Consider the following 18,365-nt stretch of genomic DNA (forward strand, 5'->3'; position numbering starts at 1 on the left):
TGACCTTTATTTGTTTGTTTATTGGCCGTCCAACTCCAGTGGATTCTGCGGTCCAATATGCGGTTCACATGTTACAAAAAAAGAGGAAAAGCAAGCGAGGAAAGACCTTCCAACCCCAATGTTCCTCAGGCTATTGAAAGTGCAAAGGTTCTTTTTTTTTCTTTTACCGAGATTCCGAGGCACGACAGTGACACTTCTAGCTGATAGGTCGTTCAGTGGCTAAAATGGCCCAATCAGCAGCCAGCATGCCACGGCACGTTGGCTATGATTAGGTGATGCTATTGTGACGCAATTGGCTTCTCTGCCTTGGCGGCTGGCGGCAGTAAATGCGTGCGAAAAGTGTGATATCAGCCAGTTTGATTTAACGTGGTGTGGGGGGAGGTTTCGGCGTTGAGAAAGGAAAGAGGCCAAACTAGCGTAGAAAGTGACTTGATCCAGTTCTGACTTAAGGTAGGCAGGAGGAAGAGACCACTGTTTAAAAGCGGGAAAAGCTTTCCTGCCTTTATTTTCCTGCTATTGTAAAGCGCTTCGTTCTCAGTATTTCGTTATCCAAGATAGGTCCTTCCGCGTTTTCCCTGCACTCGCGGCGACCGATGACACAGCCGCACGGACAAAAGGCCCGGCTCCAGGAGCTAACCCCTATCCCGCGTTTCCTGTCGTTTTTTTAATTGAATTGAAAGGTGTTCCATTCAAGTTTTTAGCTTCCTGCCCTTCGTGTTTGAAGCCAAAAATGTCACTATACCATTATTAATACATCAATACAGCTTAATTTTGTATAATATATATGAGGTTTTCACCTCAACTGAAAGTTTCTCAGTGTTATTGAATAGTTACAGAGATCGTATACATCCATTTTGTACAAAATACTCTGCAAAGTTTTATGCATGGCCGTTATATTTTACTAGTAATATTTCACAATTGAAACTTGCTTCCATCTAGAAAAAAATAGATCTTCAGGTATCCCGTGCATTTTTAAATGGATTCCCCTGTATGCAGCATCAAATAACAAATTATTTTTATGGTGCAATGAGGATTGTAGTGGTCTCTAAAAATCAAGAGGACATATGTAGAGTATATCATACATGATTTAACCCAAGCTTTTACATGGAAAGTCAACAAGTTTCTGACATGTCCCCTCTTTCCTTCCCTTTTTTCCTCTGGTTAAAACAAATACATTTTTTCCTTCAAGATTTTCCTCACCTTGATTATTTCTAAATCTTTACAGCTTTTTAAAAAAAATATTTATTTATTTTATTTATTTTCTATCCCGCCTTTATTATTTTTATAAATAACCCAAGGCGGGGAACATACCTAACACTCCTTCCTCCTCCTATTTTCCCCACAACAACACCCCTGTGAGGTGGGTTGGGCTGAGAGAGCGACTGGCCCAAGGTCGCCCAGCTGGCTTTCATGCCTAAGGTGGGACTAGAACTCACAGCCTCCTGGTTTCTAGCCTGGAGCCTTAACCAGTAGGCCAAACTTTATACTATCCTTTTAAAATTATAGTAATGTTAACTGTACCCAGTATAAGTATGGTCATAATGCAAAATATAAAAATAATAGAACAGTGGCAGCTTTATTTTCAGCTTTTCTAATTACTTGGTTTAATTTTTTTCCACAGCAGCTAAACATTGGGTCATCTGATCTCAATACAACTTTCAGTTGTGAAAACTGTCTAGGTCTTTTTCTATGCAATCAGTTACCAAATTAGAAGAGGACCTTTCCTTAATCACAATGTTCTTACATTTGTTCAGGAGACTTTGGCGAGGAACTTTGTGAAAGCTTTCTGAGACTCCACCGTCACAGAATTCTAAAGGGAAGACAGGGCTTACCTACACAAAAGCCAAGTTAATTCTTCTTTAATAGGACTTGTCCTTCTACAAGATGCATAATTTTGTCATCCATAACACTTTCCCAATTTGCCCAGAACAGTCTTTAAACTGTTCTATAACTTCATAGCCCCATCTCCCCAAACCTTTTTGAAAAATATGCTACACTAGTCACTTTTCAGTCCTCTAGAATAGAGAATGATTTTAGGGATGGATTACAATGTTTTGTTAAAAGGTTAAATGAACACAGCTTGGATCCAGTGATGTGATTGTTTTTGTCAGAATGGTCTCTCTGGTCACGCTACTTGCCTCAGACTCTTAAGATACTCTTCCTAAAACTATCAACCCTAGTACAGGTATCTGTCGTATGTCTTCTGCAGTAAACACAGCCATTTTTGCAGTTTCTTTTCCTCACAAAGTCCAACAAGTTCCCTAGAGATCGTCCCTGCGTTTCATGTATTTAAAGATATTTTTTACTGTGGGTAAGTTGCTCCTTGAAATCTGTTTTCCCATATCTTACTGCCATTTCCTTTGTACAAGCTTCAGTTCCTTTGTATTGTCTTTGTTGGGGCAATACCTCTCTTTTCTGAGGTAAACTTTAAGTCAAGCTTGACTCCTTGTAACTTCATGGACCCAGCCATATAGTTTTCTTGGCATGATACAGAAGTAGCTTACCATTTCATTTATCTGTATTTTTGTCTTTCACTTTCCATTCTAACCTACAGCCCTGGAATTCCTTGGAAGTCCCACTGAACCAGGCTCAGCCCTGCTTAGCTTGTGAGTCCAGACCTGCAACTTGCTGAGTCCTTACAAATAAATAACAGGCTGCAATCCTAAACATTCTTATTTTACAGTTAAAAGCATATAGCAGAAACCTAACTGCATTTTTAAAGAAAAATTAATTTCCTGGGGGGGAGTGGGCAGAGATTTAAAAAATGCAATTAGTAGGAACTTTAACTAAAGTTTTTCCTCTACTCAATTCTACATTCCAGACCGTGGAATTATCATTGCACAAAAAGCTCCTGGAATTGTGTTATGGATTTGTATGTAGTATGTACCAGTATTACCATTTTTAGTATTCACGCAATTAGTCAGTAGCTTGCAGGGACTTCAATAATATTCCATAAAAATATATTACGGATTTGATTTTATGAACCTTGTTTGTCCCACCCTTTCTGCATATTCATTTGAAGAACTGGGATTCCTTTGGAATACGTACACTTCAAGAAATGCCTTCAAATTACAAAAACATTAATTGCTGAATAAACTATATTTCACCTCACATTTATTCTCACATTATCTTTGTATTAATATTGTTGGTATTCTCATTTCAAGCCATATTTTGTTGATTTAAATAGATATTTATCTAGTTTATCTAATCTTTAATACTATTTAAAATGAAAAAAATGATATTGTACTGCCTTAATAGTTATAACTTTGGGAAAGCCATATTTCAAACGAAACCTTTGAATTATGGCTTTGATTGGACTTTCTTTACAGTGGTACCTCAGGTATGGACTATGTATCTTGGTGAAGTCCCAGTGTATTTTCCTACATTATCAAGCTCTGGATACCAAATAAAAAATGCTTATACACATAGGCTATTGGGATGTAACCTGGCAATGTTTTTTATCACCTTGAGTTAGATCCGGTGGATTTTCAATCTGATTTTTTTTTTCAAGAAGAAAAGCAGTATGTAATTAAACCAACAATAATAATGTGTTATTTTAATCATAATACCACGTTGCTTTGGTATCTGGAAGAATGAAGAGTAGTTTAAAACTATTGTATAAGTAAATAATAGTTCACGTGGGGGAAAGAACCCTAGTGTTTGGAGATTTGTAGGAAAAAACTTCTTTTGAAACCCTGGAAAACAGCAACTTGTCAGTTTTGAAAATCTTGAGCTAGTTATATCAACAGTCTGACAGAAAGGCATCTTCCTATATATTTATATTCAGAATCAAGTGCTACTGTCTACAAGGAATCTAAGTATTTGTAAGTATTGTTAAAACTGCAGCTTATACTGAATAATTTGATCCAATATACATTTTATTTGGAAACATATCTCATGAAACTTTCTTTTAAATAACCGGAGTAGGATCTAACTGCTTGGTTTTAATTTTTCATGCTGATTATAGAAGTCTGTTGTACCACAATATTAATTCTTGTTTTGTTCCTGGCATGTTCTGTAAATGTAGGTTTGGAGGAATAGATAAGCTAAAAATATAGTTTGAAACATGTCAGGCTTTCATTTCTGTGCATTTTTTCCCATAGATTACCATGGGTGATTTTGAAAAGGGTAAAAAGACCTTTGTTCAGAAATGTGCGCAATGCCACACAGTTGAAAAAGGTGGAAAGCACAAGACAGGCCCTAACCTATGGGGACTCTTTGGCCGGAAAACAGGACAATCTGCAGGATTTCCTTATACAGAAGCAAACAAGAATAAAGGTAAACTATATAAGTAAAAAGGCAGAATGGTGGTAGCAGCTTGATGAAAATTGCATTATAGTTATTTTAAGATAGTACCCCTAAATTAATTGGTTCCAGTGTTTGAGAAATAAAAATGCCAATTAGTGATTACTTCCCAATGTAAAATAGATTTGTTGGATATCTTCTGAAAATGGCTTTCAAATATACTGTATATAATGCAGGGACGCGGTGGCGCTGCGGGTTAAACCGCTGAGCTGTTGATCGGAAGGTCGGCGGTTCGAAACCGCGCAGCGGGGTGAGCTCCCGTTGTTAATCCCAGCTCCTGCCCACCTAGCAGTTCGAAAACATGCAAATGTGAGTAGATCAATAGGTACCGCTTCGGCGGGAAGGTAACGGCGTTCCGAGTCGTCATGCTGGCCACATGACCCGGAAGTGTCTATGACAACGCCGGCTCCAAGGCTTAGAAACGGAGATGAGCACCGCCCCCTAGAGTCGGATTCGACTGGACTTTACGTCAAGGGAAACCTTTACCTTTACCTTTAAGAATTTGCCACACTCTTAATTTTGACAAACTACATCCCAAACATCCTCAGCGTGACCATTAGTAAGGAATACTGGAGTTGTTAATCACCAGTATCTGAGAGCTATAGGTTCTCCATTTCTATGGAGATGCACACCACACTCTGTTTCTTTACAAAGTATGTATCCTTGATTAATGTTTTGGATATTATTAGATTAATAGTTCATTCCATTTATGGTGTGCTGTGCAGCTGCTTAGGCCAATGCTACAAGAATTTGTGTCAGAACTGTGCCTTGATTTCAACCCTATGTAGCAGATTAATGGTGGTACTTGTCGGTTTGTAGTATACTAGGAGTAGTTTGAGTTGGCCGGGAATCAATGTCAGTGCAGATTTTTATTTATTACAAATGTCACTTAACGAGCAAATATTAGTTATATTAAGCTGCAATTCTAGACCCATCTGGGAGGAAAATTAGACTGAACATTACAGGTCTTGCTATGTTTCAGTTATGGTGCTTGATTTGTAAGCTTTTTATATTCAGAGGCTACATACTGTGTCCTGTTTACATGAAACTGCCCTTGAAGACTATTCAGAGTGGTGCAAAATGCGATTACCTGCTTGCTAACAGGCAAGATGCATTACAGCAGGAGAACATCTTTATCAGGAGAGTTGCACTGGCTGCCAATCTGCTTCCAAATCAGATTGAAAATGCTGGTTATTACTTATAAAGCCCTTTATAGCTTTAGGGGCCTTCGTATATTTGGGACCATCTGCAGAATCCACCTGTCCAGTATGGGCTGGCCAAGAAAGCAAGTAGTGGATACTCACTCCTCAATATTAAGCCCCCCCCAGACATGATACCTGTGGAACAGCTTGCTCCCTACCCAAAGTTAGGATAGCTCCCTCCCTCCTAATATTTAGGAAGTCTGTTTTTCCTTATCATGGAGCTTTAGGGACAGAAGGTGCCAAGAACTTGCTCTTCCCCCAAGCATTGGACTAGGATGGGGTTTTGCTGGGAGACTGGTCTGGCACCTGGAGTCTGTTTTTATCTTTGTTTTTATGGATTGTTGTGAACCACTTGGGATCATTATATGAGATAAGTGGCCATAAAAGTCCTGTAAATGAATAAAGTCATTTGAGAATAGCAATCCACTGGCTGTCTGGTTGTTAATGTTGGTTTTATTGTCAGTAGGTTTCATGATGTTATGAAGATACGACGTTTTACATACTGAATATTTTTGGACTATTCTGTATTACTGTTTTATTCTTTCAGCTGCCTTGAGTCTTGGAGGTAGCATACACAAATTATATAAGTAAAATAAAAACATTGTTGGAATGTACTGGAAATAAAATCTGTTACAATCTTTTACAGCGGAGTATACCTTACTGTTCTTTCACTACAGCAATTTAAAAACTATATCATTAATCTAGATAGATAGATAGATAGATAGATAGATAGATAGATAGATAGATATCCCATGAAATAGTTCAAGGTAATTGTTTATTTTCGTATACTATATCCCCACAGAAAACCCAGGTAATGACTGAACGGAACTGGGTTTTTGATCTCTCAGCTACAACCCTTTTTTTCTTTTTGTGCTCTAATGGCTTGCACTGCGACAGCTAAATCAGACTGTTGAAATTCCACTGCTATCATTTTTGGTTATTTAGTTTATTCTAACAACTTATACTGAGAGTGGCTAGATCCTTTATACACCAATATCTATCCATCTCAGTTTTCTACTAACAGATCTTTAGATTAGGCATCTTAGCCTTGGGTACCTGGCTTTTCTTTTTCTTTTTTCTTTTTTAATTGAAGGGCATGTACCTACTGTCAGCTGTTGGAGAAGGCAGATACTGTTAACTCCTCCGCCTTAACTTTGTCCAGGGAAACTTGCCTGAATTGCACAAGATTATCCACAGTTTATTGCACTGTGCAAGTTGAATTGCACAAGATTATTCAACTCAGGGTTGAACTGTGGAGTCCTTGGTGCTCTCTGAAAACCCACACTCACTCGCACTGATGAGGTTACCTAGTCGGGTAATGAAACGTCTGCAAGCAAACAACCAAGCTCAGAGAGCACCAAGGACTCCACAGTTCAGACCTGAGCTACAGATACTCTCTTCTGTTGCAACCACGTATGGGTGTCAAACGCTTCAGAAAGCATGCAACTGGGAGAAATTTGCATTTAGACAAACCTCCACCAAGGAACAACTATTCTTTCTGTATATAAACAGGAAGCAAACCCCACACTCACTAGCACCCGTGATGTTAACTAGTCGGGTAATGAAACGTCTGCAAGCAAAAAACCGAGCTCAGAGAGCACCAAGGACTCTGAAGGTATATTTCTTGGAAGGTTTACTACATTATCACAGGCAGAGTGCAATGGCAGAAAACAGACCAACCTTCACTTCTGTCACATACAACATATTGTATCATCAACTAATACTGCAATGATACAATCAAAAGTTTGTAAGGGTAAACTAGGAAAATAATTACTCAACCCATTACAATCAATTAAAATCTGGCTATAGAAAAAAAAACTTTTAGTGCTTGAGCCCCTAATGGACAGTGTAATATAATGTGTGGTTACCCTGGCTGGGAAATCTGGGAATTGTGGTCCTAATACAATTGAAGGGCACCAAGTAGGAAAAGCTTATATGTTGTGTGTTGTATTTTAAAACAAAAATGATTCTAACTGACAAGAGAAAATAAGTGAAAAGGTTGACATTAAATAAGATTTGTTCGGTTCTCAGTCTTGACCATTTATTCCAGTTATATTCCATTAATAATTATTACTATTTAATGCTAATTATTTTATTGTATGAGCCAGTTTGGTGTAGTGGTTAAAAACCGGGAGACTGAGAGTTCTAGTCCTGCCTTAGGCAGAAAGCCAGCTGGGTGGCCTTGGGCCAGTCACCTTCTCTCAGCCCTGGGAAGGAGGCAGTGGCCAACCACTTCTGAAAAACCTTGCCAAGAAAACTGCAGGCACGTGACCAGGCAGTCTCTGAGAACTGGACATGATAGAACAGATTAAAAATATATATATTGTATAATAAAAAGCCCCTCTGATTATATTGGAAAGATACGCCATATGGCTTTTGTTACCAGAACCAGAAACCTAGTAAAATACAGAAGTGTTTTACTTAAATGCTACAACTAAAACAGTAACCAGTCGATGAATTCTAACTTGATAATTCAAATGTGCTTCAGAAGTTAATTAGAGTAGCAGATATGTGCTAAATGATAAATGAGATCTTACAATAATCAAAGCTGGAATTTGCTTGACAATCTTTTTTTACCTTTTGAATTTAATTTTTTTCAGATACTTTGATTCAAAACCTATAATTGATGGGTACAATTAAAATATTAATAGAATATGAAATCGGTATTTCATAATTGTCTTATCTTTTTCAGGTATTGTCTGGAATGAAAATACACTGATGGAATATTTAGAGGACCCAAAGAAATATATTCCTGGAACAAAAATGGTTTTTGCTGGCATTAAAAATAAAACTGAAAGAGCAGATCTCATTGCATATTTGAAAAAGGCAACTTCATCATGAAACATTGCAGTTTCTAAATACCAGAATAATTCATAATCTGGTGTTTTATTATTGTTCTGGCAGGGGTTCATTAGATGTTGCTTTAAAGAAAATAAAAATATTTCTTTAAAAAATTAAGGGAAAACTGTCTTTTCTTTTTACATACATGGTCATATCCCAATAAATGTCAGTTCTTCCTTTTATTAATCTGTTTACAGTATGTATAGATGTTCCTATAACAGGCTTCTCAGATAGTTCAAGACAAAAAAGAAAGGAACTTGAAGTTTAGTAATGACGAACAGACAACTGGCTTAGGTAAACCTCTGGAAGTTTTTGTTGTTGAGGTGATTGTGTTATACTTAATAGAATAGAACAGGGGAGGGGGGTGGAAGAAGAAAAAAAATAAGGTCACAGAGACATATATTACTTTTCTCAATTGTTTTTCCAGTTAAGAAACTAGCCATTTCTGCTTAAATTCAAAGTATTGCAGTTTCTCAGAACTCATCTGTTTTATGCATGCACTAATTCAAAAGAGACATTAAAATACCACCTTCCACATTGTTAAGTAAACTGTTGCAAATTTAACTTGATTAGGCTATGATCTGATATTTTTAACATTTTTTTAATTGAATGGTAATTTACATAAATGAAAACAAATACAAAAAAATAAAATGACTAAATCAAAAGTGAAAGGCAGTGTTAACACAAAAGTCCAAAATTTGTTCATAATTTCCATATATCATAAGAGCTGACAAAGTTACACCTGTTGAATATAATCTGCCCAAACTTGATAAAAGTGTGATTCTTGTCTTCATTATTCTAAATTTATCATTTTTTTCTAATAAAGCAATTAAAGCTCTTTTAATCCACAAAACAATTGTTAAGTTCTCCAAAAATTTCCGGCATTGAGCAATACATTTTGCTGCCACAAGTAAATAGACAATCAGTTCCTTATTTTTAAGTGAGGCATTGGATCATATAATAGATTCAACAAACCCACTTCTGGAGACCATTTGACTCTTTGTTTTGTAATAATACCAATTTAACTAAAAATTCTGAACCAGAAGGTTACCACCTTATTACATGATCACCAGATATGGTAAAAAGATCCCTTTTGTGTACAGTCCTGTCCTGTTCAGACTATGAGGCGGCCAGGCAGGTTTATTAAAGCCACTCTTTATTAAATAACTATTTACAATAAATAAGTCCTTATGGTCAAGAGGTAGGCTGGTTCCAACCAAGACCACCCGGGTAACAACGGGGGAACCGGCAAGGTTGCAGGAGGAGACTGGTAAAACAGCTGAGCGGAATTCACTGACGGGAGCTGTGGAGCTGGAAGAAGCTAGGGCATGTGGCACCACTGAAACTGGAGGTGATCATCCACAATCTGAAACACCACTCGAACTAGGCTGGCACCTGGAAGCTGGGCAAGATTGAACTGGAACCACTGGGCAAGTCTTGGGTCTAGAGGCAGAACTGGACTGAACTAGGCGACCCAGGCTGGACTGGGTACACTGGGCTGGAGACTCAGAACAAGGCTGATAACTTGAAGCAAGGCTGGACTTGGCTGGAAATTCCAGGCTGGGCTGGAAGCTTGGCACACGACTAGGCTGGACTGGAGGTCCTTGACTAGGCAGAAGGCTTGAAACATGACTGGACTGGACCACAGGTTCTAGACAAGTTTGAGAACCCGGTTCACAACAAGATAGGTCTGAAGTTCCTGAACAATGTTGGGCAACTGGGACATGGCTAGGCTGGACTGGAGATCCTAGGCAAGACTGGAGATCGAAAGCACAATGAAACTGTACTGGAGACTCTGGACAAGGCTGGGAGCTGGAAGCGCGATAAAGCTGAACTGAAGATCCCAGGCTGGGAGCTGGAAGCGCGATAAAGCTGAACTGAAGATCCCGTGCAAGGCTGATGACTTGGAGCACGACGAAGCTGGGCTGTAGATTCTGGACATGGCTGGAAACTTGAAGCAAGGCTGGAAGCGCGCCTGGAACATGCAGAATGATGACGGTGAGGTCTAAGGCTGGACGTGAGGCAGAGGTTGCTGGGTTCAGCAGGGAGAAGTTCCTTTGTGGCAGGGGTTGCAGGATACAAGTCCTCTCCAATAGGGAACACTGGCGCTGATTCCCGTCCAGCTAGAGACAAGGTTTCCAACGTGGGTAAGGACTCTTCTGCTGGAACTGTGAGCTCGAAGGATCGGTCGTCTCTGGCAGCTTGCTCTTCACGTGTCTGCCTTTTATGCCATTCCCTTGCGTGCCTATTCCCTTCTGCAGCTAATCGGCCTGCTTTCTTCTTCGCGCGCTTTTCTGCACATTCGTGCACACTGATTGGAGGATTCAAATCCTCCGAAGACTGGGCAATCAGCATCTGTAACTTCTCCCATGCTGCTGAGTCACTTCTGGGTTTTGCTTTGCCAGTTTCTGCCTGGTAAGTTTCTGTTTCCCCTTCTGACTAAGAAAGAGTTTCGTTTTCTGAGTCAGAGGCTGGCTGGAACCTCACAAGTCTCTCCAACAGTTTGAAGTCTGATTGTGTAGTATGCATGCTAATTGAGCAGGGGCTAAATGCCACCAGTGTAACCCCTTCAATTGTAACTCTTGGATAGAGGCAGAAAGAAAATCTGGTTTTCATAACAATTGCCTTTTTGGTTCAACTACTGAGTTGCTTAAAGCAATATCCCAAACACTGTTTCAGCCAAAAGGAGCATCCCCATCTTGATTTGCAATAGTCGCATATAGATCTTGGACATTACAGTATTCCTTTTGGTTGGTCCAGATAAGTTGATATTAAATTCTCAAAGAGAGAATGGGCAAATTGTGGAATTCCTAACTTTTTTATCCAGTAGAGCGTTAAGGTAATACCAAAAAAACCAAGGCAACCAATAGGTTATTAAATCTTGTCTTTATTACATAGGCCACTATCAGTATAAAACCAATTATCCTATAAAAATATAATTCTACAGTAATTTTTATTGGGTTAATCCATATTTATCTCCCCCCACCACAGGTTGTTAGAGGTGCTAGAGGGGAGATGCCACCAATCAATGTAAAATACTTCCCCCTCCCCCTCTGAAAAATTGTTTTGGTAAAGGCATTATTAATTGTTGTTTAGCTTTGGAAAATTCTTAGGCTGAAAAAGTATATAATTTTAAAAATCGTCATATTCTTATTCAATGCTTAGCCGGGTCTTCTAATATAAATTAGACTTGAGCTGCTTGTTAATAGATTTTTAAATTTGGAACCTCCAAGACCCCTGTTTTTGTGGCCAATATAAAATCTGTCTATTGGTTCTTGGTTTATTAGAAGTAAAATGAAAACCTTCCAATCTTTTTCTCTATTGTTAATGTTTTGTCTGGAATGTCTAATGGATGAGATTGAAATAAGAAATTAAGTTTTGAAAGGACCTTCATTTTAACAGCTGCTATCTGGCCTAAAGTATTCAAATGTTGTTTAGTCTGACTTTTCATTTTTTTTCCAGGCTGGATTAAAATCACCATAAAATACTTTTTAAATATTCCTAGTGTTCATGTTGATCCATGGGTATTTTTAAGGATTTGCATGCAGCTGGAATTCTTAAAACATTAGATACCACTCTCTTGAGTTGCGGGGGAAGTATGGAAGAACATCAAATATTTTTTGAAAATTCAGTGAGCAGCCTAATACCACTGCAAACCCAGGTTCCTCCCTAATATGTTTGGCTGCAGAGTGAGGATTCAACAATGTCAATACTGTATCATCTGTAAATAAGCTCAGTAAATATCAATTATCTCCAAATTTAATCCCTTGAATTTGATTGTTAGTCTACCATGCAATTGTTAAGGCTTCTAAAGCCAAATTAAATAAAAGAGGTGTTGGGGGCATCCTCATTTAATACCTCTCAAAATTACAGTCATAATTGCTGAGCCTTAACTGTGTGACTGTGTTAATGTGTAGCTGATTAACCATGTTAAGAAAATATTTAGAAGCAAGAGGACAAAGGAAAGAAGTTGATGCCTTAAGAGATAAATAAAATTTAAATTTCTTTAATACCTGCTTTAAAAGAAAGTCCCCTCCTGAGAATTCAATAACTTGAATATATCCAGTGAACATTTAGCTGAAAGAGTCATATTAACTTTACAAAAAACGTGTGATATTTAACCTTTTCCTAATAGGAATAAATATATTCCTTTTTGGAATACAATCAGTTTGATCTAAAAGAATAATTTTAAATAATCATATTTACAATAGGTTTACGTATAAGTTTGCCAATATTTTTTAAATATAATTTTTAATCCACACTGAGAAGTGAAATAGGTCAAGAAGTTAGCTCCTATGGATCTTTGTCCAGCTAGGGATTCAAATTATTTTAGAATCTTTCCAGGAACTAGGGAGAAAGCCTCCCTGATATAATGCAGTATAAAGTAGTGAAAATTCTGCTATGAAATTGTTTTGAAGTTGAAATTCTTTGTAAAGCTCTCCTGGCACAGCATCTGGCCCTGGAGATTTCCTGGTTTTGATACAGTACAGTACTCTTAAAAGTCTCTGTAATCTCCAAATTAGAGAAAGGGCATCCATATATTGGATAACTTCTGGGGATAATTCTGAAAAATTAAGCCTATTTAAATATTGATTAATTTTAGCCAATGACTGATCTGTCAATCTATACTATATTATTGTTTTTTTAAAGAAGTAAATTTCTTGCTGATATCAATAGTCTTAGTGGAATGGCTTTAGTATCCTTAATCGCTTTAATAAATCTTTTTTCTTTATTTTTTTTATTTTCTTATTTGCCAAAATTCTTGAGTTCTTGTTATCAAACTCATAGTACTTCTGCTTTAAAGATAACAATTGAATATTTTATTTATCTCTTAAGGCATCAACTTCTTTCCTTTGTCCTCTTGCTTCTAAATATGAGATGATCAAGTTCTATTGTACTCCACTAATACATTCTTAATGTTCAAGTGTACTTAATTTATAATTTGCTGTGGTTTATTATCCTACCCATCTGTTTCATGGCATCCCACCTCGTTAATAAAGAAGTTTATTGGTATCATTTTCCTGAAAACAAATTCTTATGTATGTTATTTGTTGCTTGACCAATATGTTACAAAGCAATAAAGGGTTAAAGTACCAGTTATAGGTGAATGTGGTTTTCTCATCCATTTTAAAAGCAAAGATCACAGGTGCATGATCAGTTATAAGTATAGGCACAATTTCCCCAGATTTTTAAATTTTATGGGATAATTTATATCTATATTATCAAGATATTTTATTATGGGTTGAATATTTACGTTTCCTTTTAGATTTAGATACACATTTTATTCAAGAATTTTAGTCTTAATAATGTGCACTGCTATTTCAAATTCTGCTTACTCACACAATATCTGTACACTTGATTTTATTGTACTCTCTCTTTGTTTTTAATGCTAGTCACTGACCCAAATTAATACATCTAATTTAACCCCTCACTGCAAATAACTTTAAAATGTTTTAGATGCCCCAATATCAGTTTCTTGAATGGATTTGATGTCTACCAGAATAAAAAGTAAATCCATTTACCACAGGGGTTATGGTTTCCCAAATACTATAGGATTATGTCTGTACATTAAAGATTCCCACTGATTTTTTATTCTTTGAAAGGACTGGACTCGCATTTATAGGAATTTTCACTATATCAATATTAAAACCACCTCCCCAAACAGATTTTCTATTGCAAGTTTATTAACATTTTTCATAACCTTTTGTACAAATTTAATCTGGTCCTGATTAGGAGCATATATTAAAGCTAAGGTCACAGTTTTATGATCTCATTTCCCCCTTAATCCCCTTTGTGCAAAGTTTCCTTTCTAGAGATCTTGCTTAATGATCTTAATATCCAATGAAGTATCTAGTAAATTAAACTGGCTAAAGTAACAAAAAGGCTAGGTTGGGGGAAGCTCAGCATGCCATTTTCACCAGCAGCTAGCCATGCCCCCCGCAATAATCTGATAATATAAGAGATGTCAGTCATAAATGTCTGAATTTGTTGAAATAATGTTGATGAGATCAAAAAATAATGAAGTCTTTAAAAATGCTTATGTGCTGCTGAGTTGCTTGGAATGTAAGAAATGCCAGAGATCAAATTTAATTCATCTACAGTATGTATGATCTGATTGTGGTTCTCACTAATGATTGTCTTTTACAGGTGGATGTAGTCCTATCTAAATAAGTATTTATTATCTCATTAACATCTCCCACTACAATAATATGGTCATAAGAATATCAATGAATGATGAAAACATTCACGGAATATGATGGTCACCAGGAGGCAGTACTTGACTGATTTTATCCTGTTTAGGACTCATTAAATGTACAGCATGTAGCCACAGATCTTCCTATGGGGTTGAAACCTTCTGCCCAGAATTTAACTCATGTGCCATTGCACTTCAGATGACTATATACAATGCATTAGCTTTAGGAGCTATCTGAGCCCTTGTGCTCAGTAGTGTTGCAAGAAGGGATTTATAGAGTCTGCCTTTAGAATGGCACATGCAGTCCAAGTTTCTTTTCTTAACTCCTCAGTCCAGAGAAAAACTGGTCGATATAAGTAAAAACCATACAGAATGTACATTGTGTGAAAATAGATGAATTCCTCCCTTCCAAGAGGGCGGATAGAAATCATGTAGTCTCATATGTGATGGCCTGGTAGTAGTGGAGAGCTACAATGGCTGTGTTGAATGTGACATAGGAATTGACTTTGCCACCGATTATGGTTATTTTTCTTTAATGTGGTTTTATTGATGTTTTTAATATACAAGTAGTCCTCGGTTAATGACAGTAATTGGGACTGGAATTTCTGTCACTAAGTGATGTGGTCATAAAGTGTGACATCACATGACTGCATCACTTAGCGATGGCAATCCCAGAAGTCCATGTTGCTGTCCTTAACTGAATCCCACCGGTCATTAAGCAATCCCAGCCTCTATCCAAGACACTCTTGGCTTGGTCCCTCCCAGCCCTGAGCCTTGGTAAGGGACTGCCTCCTCTTGAACTCCCCCCACACCTATCTCCCCCCCCACATCTCTGCCCTTTTGGCCACCCTGCACAGTGGTGCTCCTCATTGGGGGTTGTGGCGCCAGTAGTGCTGAGGCTGAAATGGAGCAAAACTGGTTGATATAAGTAAAAACACCATACAGGATATACACTGTGTAAAAATAGATAAATGCCCCCCTCCCCCAAGAGGTCGTAAATGTGGGCAGCTGCCGAGCACCCAGATTTTGATCACATGACCGTGGGGGACGTTGCAATGGTCGTTACTTCAGCTGGTACAAAACGCAGCAGCCCAGGCGATCATGGGCGTTTCTCGATTTGTGCATGTTACACCTCTGCTCTGTTAGCTGCATTGGTTGCCAATAAGTTTCTGGTTCAATTCAAGGTGCTGGTTATCACCTCTAAAATATTCCATGGGATGGGGCCAGGTTATTTGCAGGACCACCTCTTTCTGATCATGTTTTACAATGGAATGTGAGAATGACCATGGAAAATGGGGGGAAGAGATGCTGCCTAGAGAACTATCAGATAAGAGAGGGCATAGTCTGCAGCTGCATAACAGGAAAGAAAGAAACTCAGAAAGTAACCTCCCTAACTTAGTCTGTAAAAGAGACAGTGGGAGATTTGTACTTTCAGATTTGCAAGATTCTGTTAATGTAGCCTAACAATAAAGTAGAAGTAGCTCATCTGGTCGTGTTTCCTGTCTGGTCTGCCTGATACGTTTATCCATCCCATGAGACCCATCAGGAGAGGCATGTTATGGTTTCCACCCATTAAAGAGTGCCATCTAGCAAGACCCAGGAAGGTAGCACCTACCTCATGGAACATCATCCCTGGAGATCAGATTAGCCCCGACCCTGTTGGTTTTTTGCAGAGCCCTGGAGGTGTGGCAATGTTCCTGGATGGGGGTTGATGTGTTGGTTGGAACCTGTAACATGGTTGTATTGAAATGGTTGTATTGATGGTTGTTTCTGTTGTTTTTTTTCTATCTCAGCTGCCAACTGCCTATTTCTTTTGTACTTTTTGGTGTTTTCTGCTGTTTTTTTTTTATTATTATTATTGTTAGCCACCTGAGTGTTTGAGATGGATGGCATTTATCTATCTATCTATCTATCTATCTATCTATCTATCAAATTTGTCGCCGCCCATCTCCTCTCACCAGAGGGACTCTGGGCGGTTATAAACTAGAATTATTTATTTATCAAATTTTATCACCACCCATCTCCCTTGCAAGGAGGGACTTAATAAACAATGACTTGTTATAACACTGAACCTCTAAAGAGAAGTGTTATTGAATTAGAATGGCTACCCCCTTTGCCCTGGTTAAAACGTTAGCAGTTAGAATGATAGTGAAGTTGACAATAATAAAGGCAGTATTGATCTTCATCACTTCAATAATTGAGGATAAAATTAGGTATCTGAAAGAGCAGCTGTGTTGGCTTTAAGTCCCACCTAAAAAGCTGCAGCTGAGGCTGGTATTTGAATTTTTTTCTGACAGTTGATATGAAGTGTAGCAGAGAAGCACATAAAATATGAAAAGTGCAAAAATTTAGCAAGATTCTGGGCCTCTGAAAGGCTTCTCTTAGTAAACTTCTTTAGTAAACTCCACTCCAACTGAGATTTCACTTATTTTTATCTAGATCTATGTGAAAACTCCTCTCATAGGAGCACACAGAAATTGAGCAACAACATTTGAGCTAATCCCAGCCCCTAATCATCATGTAATGGAGATTTTGTTCACATGTTCAATCAAGAAATCAGCAGAGAAAGAAGAATAATTCTCCATTAATTGTCAAGCAAATTTGATTAGGAATATTCTCAATGTCATCACACAAAAGTTTTTTTTTTCTGTATAGCTGAGACACCATGAAATTAATGAAATTTTTCATAACACTGTATATATTATCCCATATTGTTTTCTCTTGGGTTTCCATTTGATCCTCTAGGTTAGAGACTTTCTTTTGGATCTACTTAAGAGTTTTATTAGTCTCTGTAGTTATTGTTTGAAGAAACAACTCAGGACTGCCTGCAAAACCTTTAATTGGTCAAGAATTTCTTTTAATAAATAGGCTGAAAGATCTTCCCTGCTTTTGAAAGAACAGATGGGATGACACAGCTGGAGCTGCAATGGAAATTTTCTTGGCTCTTGTTGACATAATGAGAGCAAAGCAATCAGCTATAGTGAGATATTACAATATAAATATCTTTAATTAACCAGATTGATGAACTATTGTACATGCAGAGCAGGATTTAATGTAATTTAAAGAGAAAATAATTGGAAGAGAAGAGAGAAAGATGAGCTCACATGACCATCTCCAACTAGAAGTCCTATGTCTGTGGAAGTGTACAATGTGTGTTTGACCAAGATATATATGACAGCCCACCTATTTCTGAAGTCTGACAAGGATTGCAGAAGGAAGGAAAGCAACAGGCACCTTGCAGATTGCATAGTAGGACTTGCAGATCTGCTTTGCCTGCACAGAATCTGTACATTTCAACTGTTACGTTTTATTCAGAGCAGTTTTTGGTGAAATCAAAAATTTGGTGAAATCAAAAATTTTACTATCCTGGTAAAATAGTCCTGTTTGTCCAGCTCTTTTTTAGGGCCAAATATCTGGAGCATGGATGAAGTTCAGTATCACTTTTTCCTAATGTGCATTTGTATGCCAGATTATGGGCCTGCCAGTTCTATATTGAATTGTTGTTGTTGTTGTTGTTTATTCGTTTAGTCGCTTCCGACTCTTCGTGACTTCATGGACCAGCCCACGCCAGAGCTTCCTGTCGGTCGTCAACATCCCCAGCTCCCCCAGGGACGAGTCCGTCACCTCCAGAATGTCATCCATCCACCTTGCCTTTGGTCGGCCCCTCTTCCTTTTGCCCTCCACTCTCCCTAGCATCAGCATCTTCTCCAGGCTGTCCTGCCTTCTCATTATGTGGCCAAAGTATTTCAGTTTGGCCTTTAATATCATTCCCTCAAGTGAGCAGTCTGGCTTTATTTCCTGGAGGATGGACTGGTTGGATCTTC

General features: G+C 38.0%; 1 protein-coding gene across 1 annotated transcript; it reads left to right on the plus strand.

Annotated features, from left to right (window-relative positions):
- The first annotated feature begins 336 nt into the window (after positions 1-336).
- Positions 337-8,430, plus strand: LOC134507470 (cytochrome c iso-1/iso-2). The gene is made up of 3 exons (XM_063318130.1): positions 337-450; positions 4,104-4,278; positions 8,200-8,430. Exons 2-3 carry the CDS (start codon positions 4,110-4,112, stop codon positions 8,346-8,348), a joined length of 318 nt encoding a protein of 105 aa, XP_063174200.1. The 5' UTR covers positions 337-450; positions 4,104-4,109; the 3' UTR covers positions 8,349-8,430.
- The last annotated feature ends 9,935 nt before the right edge of the window (positions 8,431-18,365 follow it).

The sequence above is a fragment of the Candoia aspera genome, chromosome 1, assembly GCF_035149785.1.
Source record: "Candoia aspera isolate rCanAsp1 chromosome 1, rCanAsp1.hap2, whole genome shotgun sequence".
Lineage (NCBI taxonomy): Eukaryota > Metazoa > Chordata > Lepidosauria > Squamata > Boidae > Candoia > Candoia aspera.

Bases quoted from the DNA above. Each gene is read 5' to 3' on its own strand.
- LOC134507470 (XM_063318130.1), top strand. From the start codon at position 4,110: ATGGGTGATTTTGAAAAGGGTAAAAAGACCTTTGTTCAGAAATGTGCG. The intron at 4,279-8,199 runs GTAAACTATATA...TATCTTTTTCAG, and splicing joins AGAAGCAAACAAGAATAAAG to GTATTGTCTGGAATGAAAAT.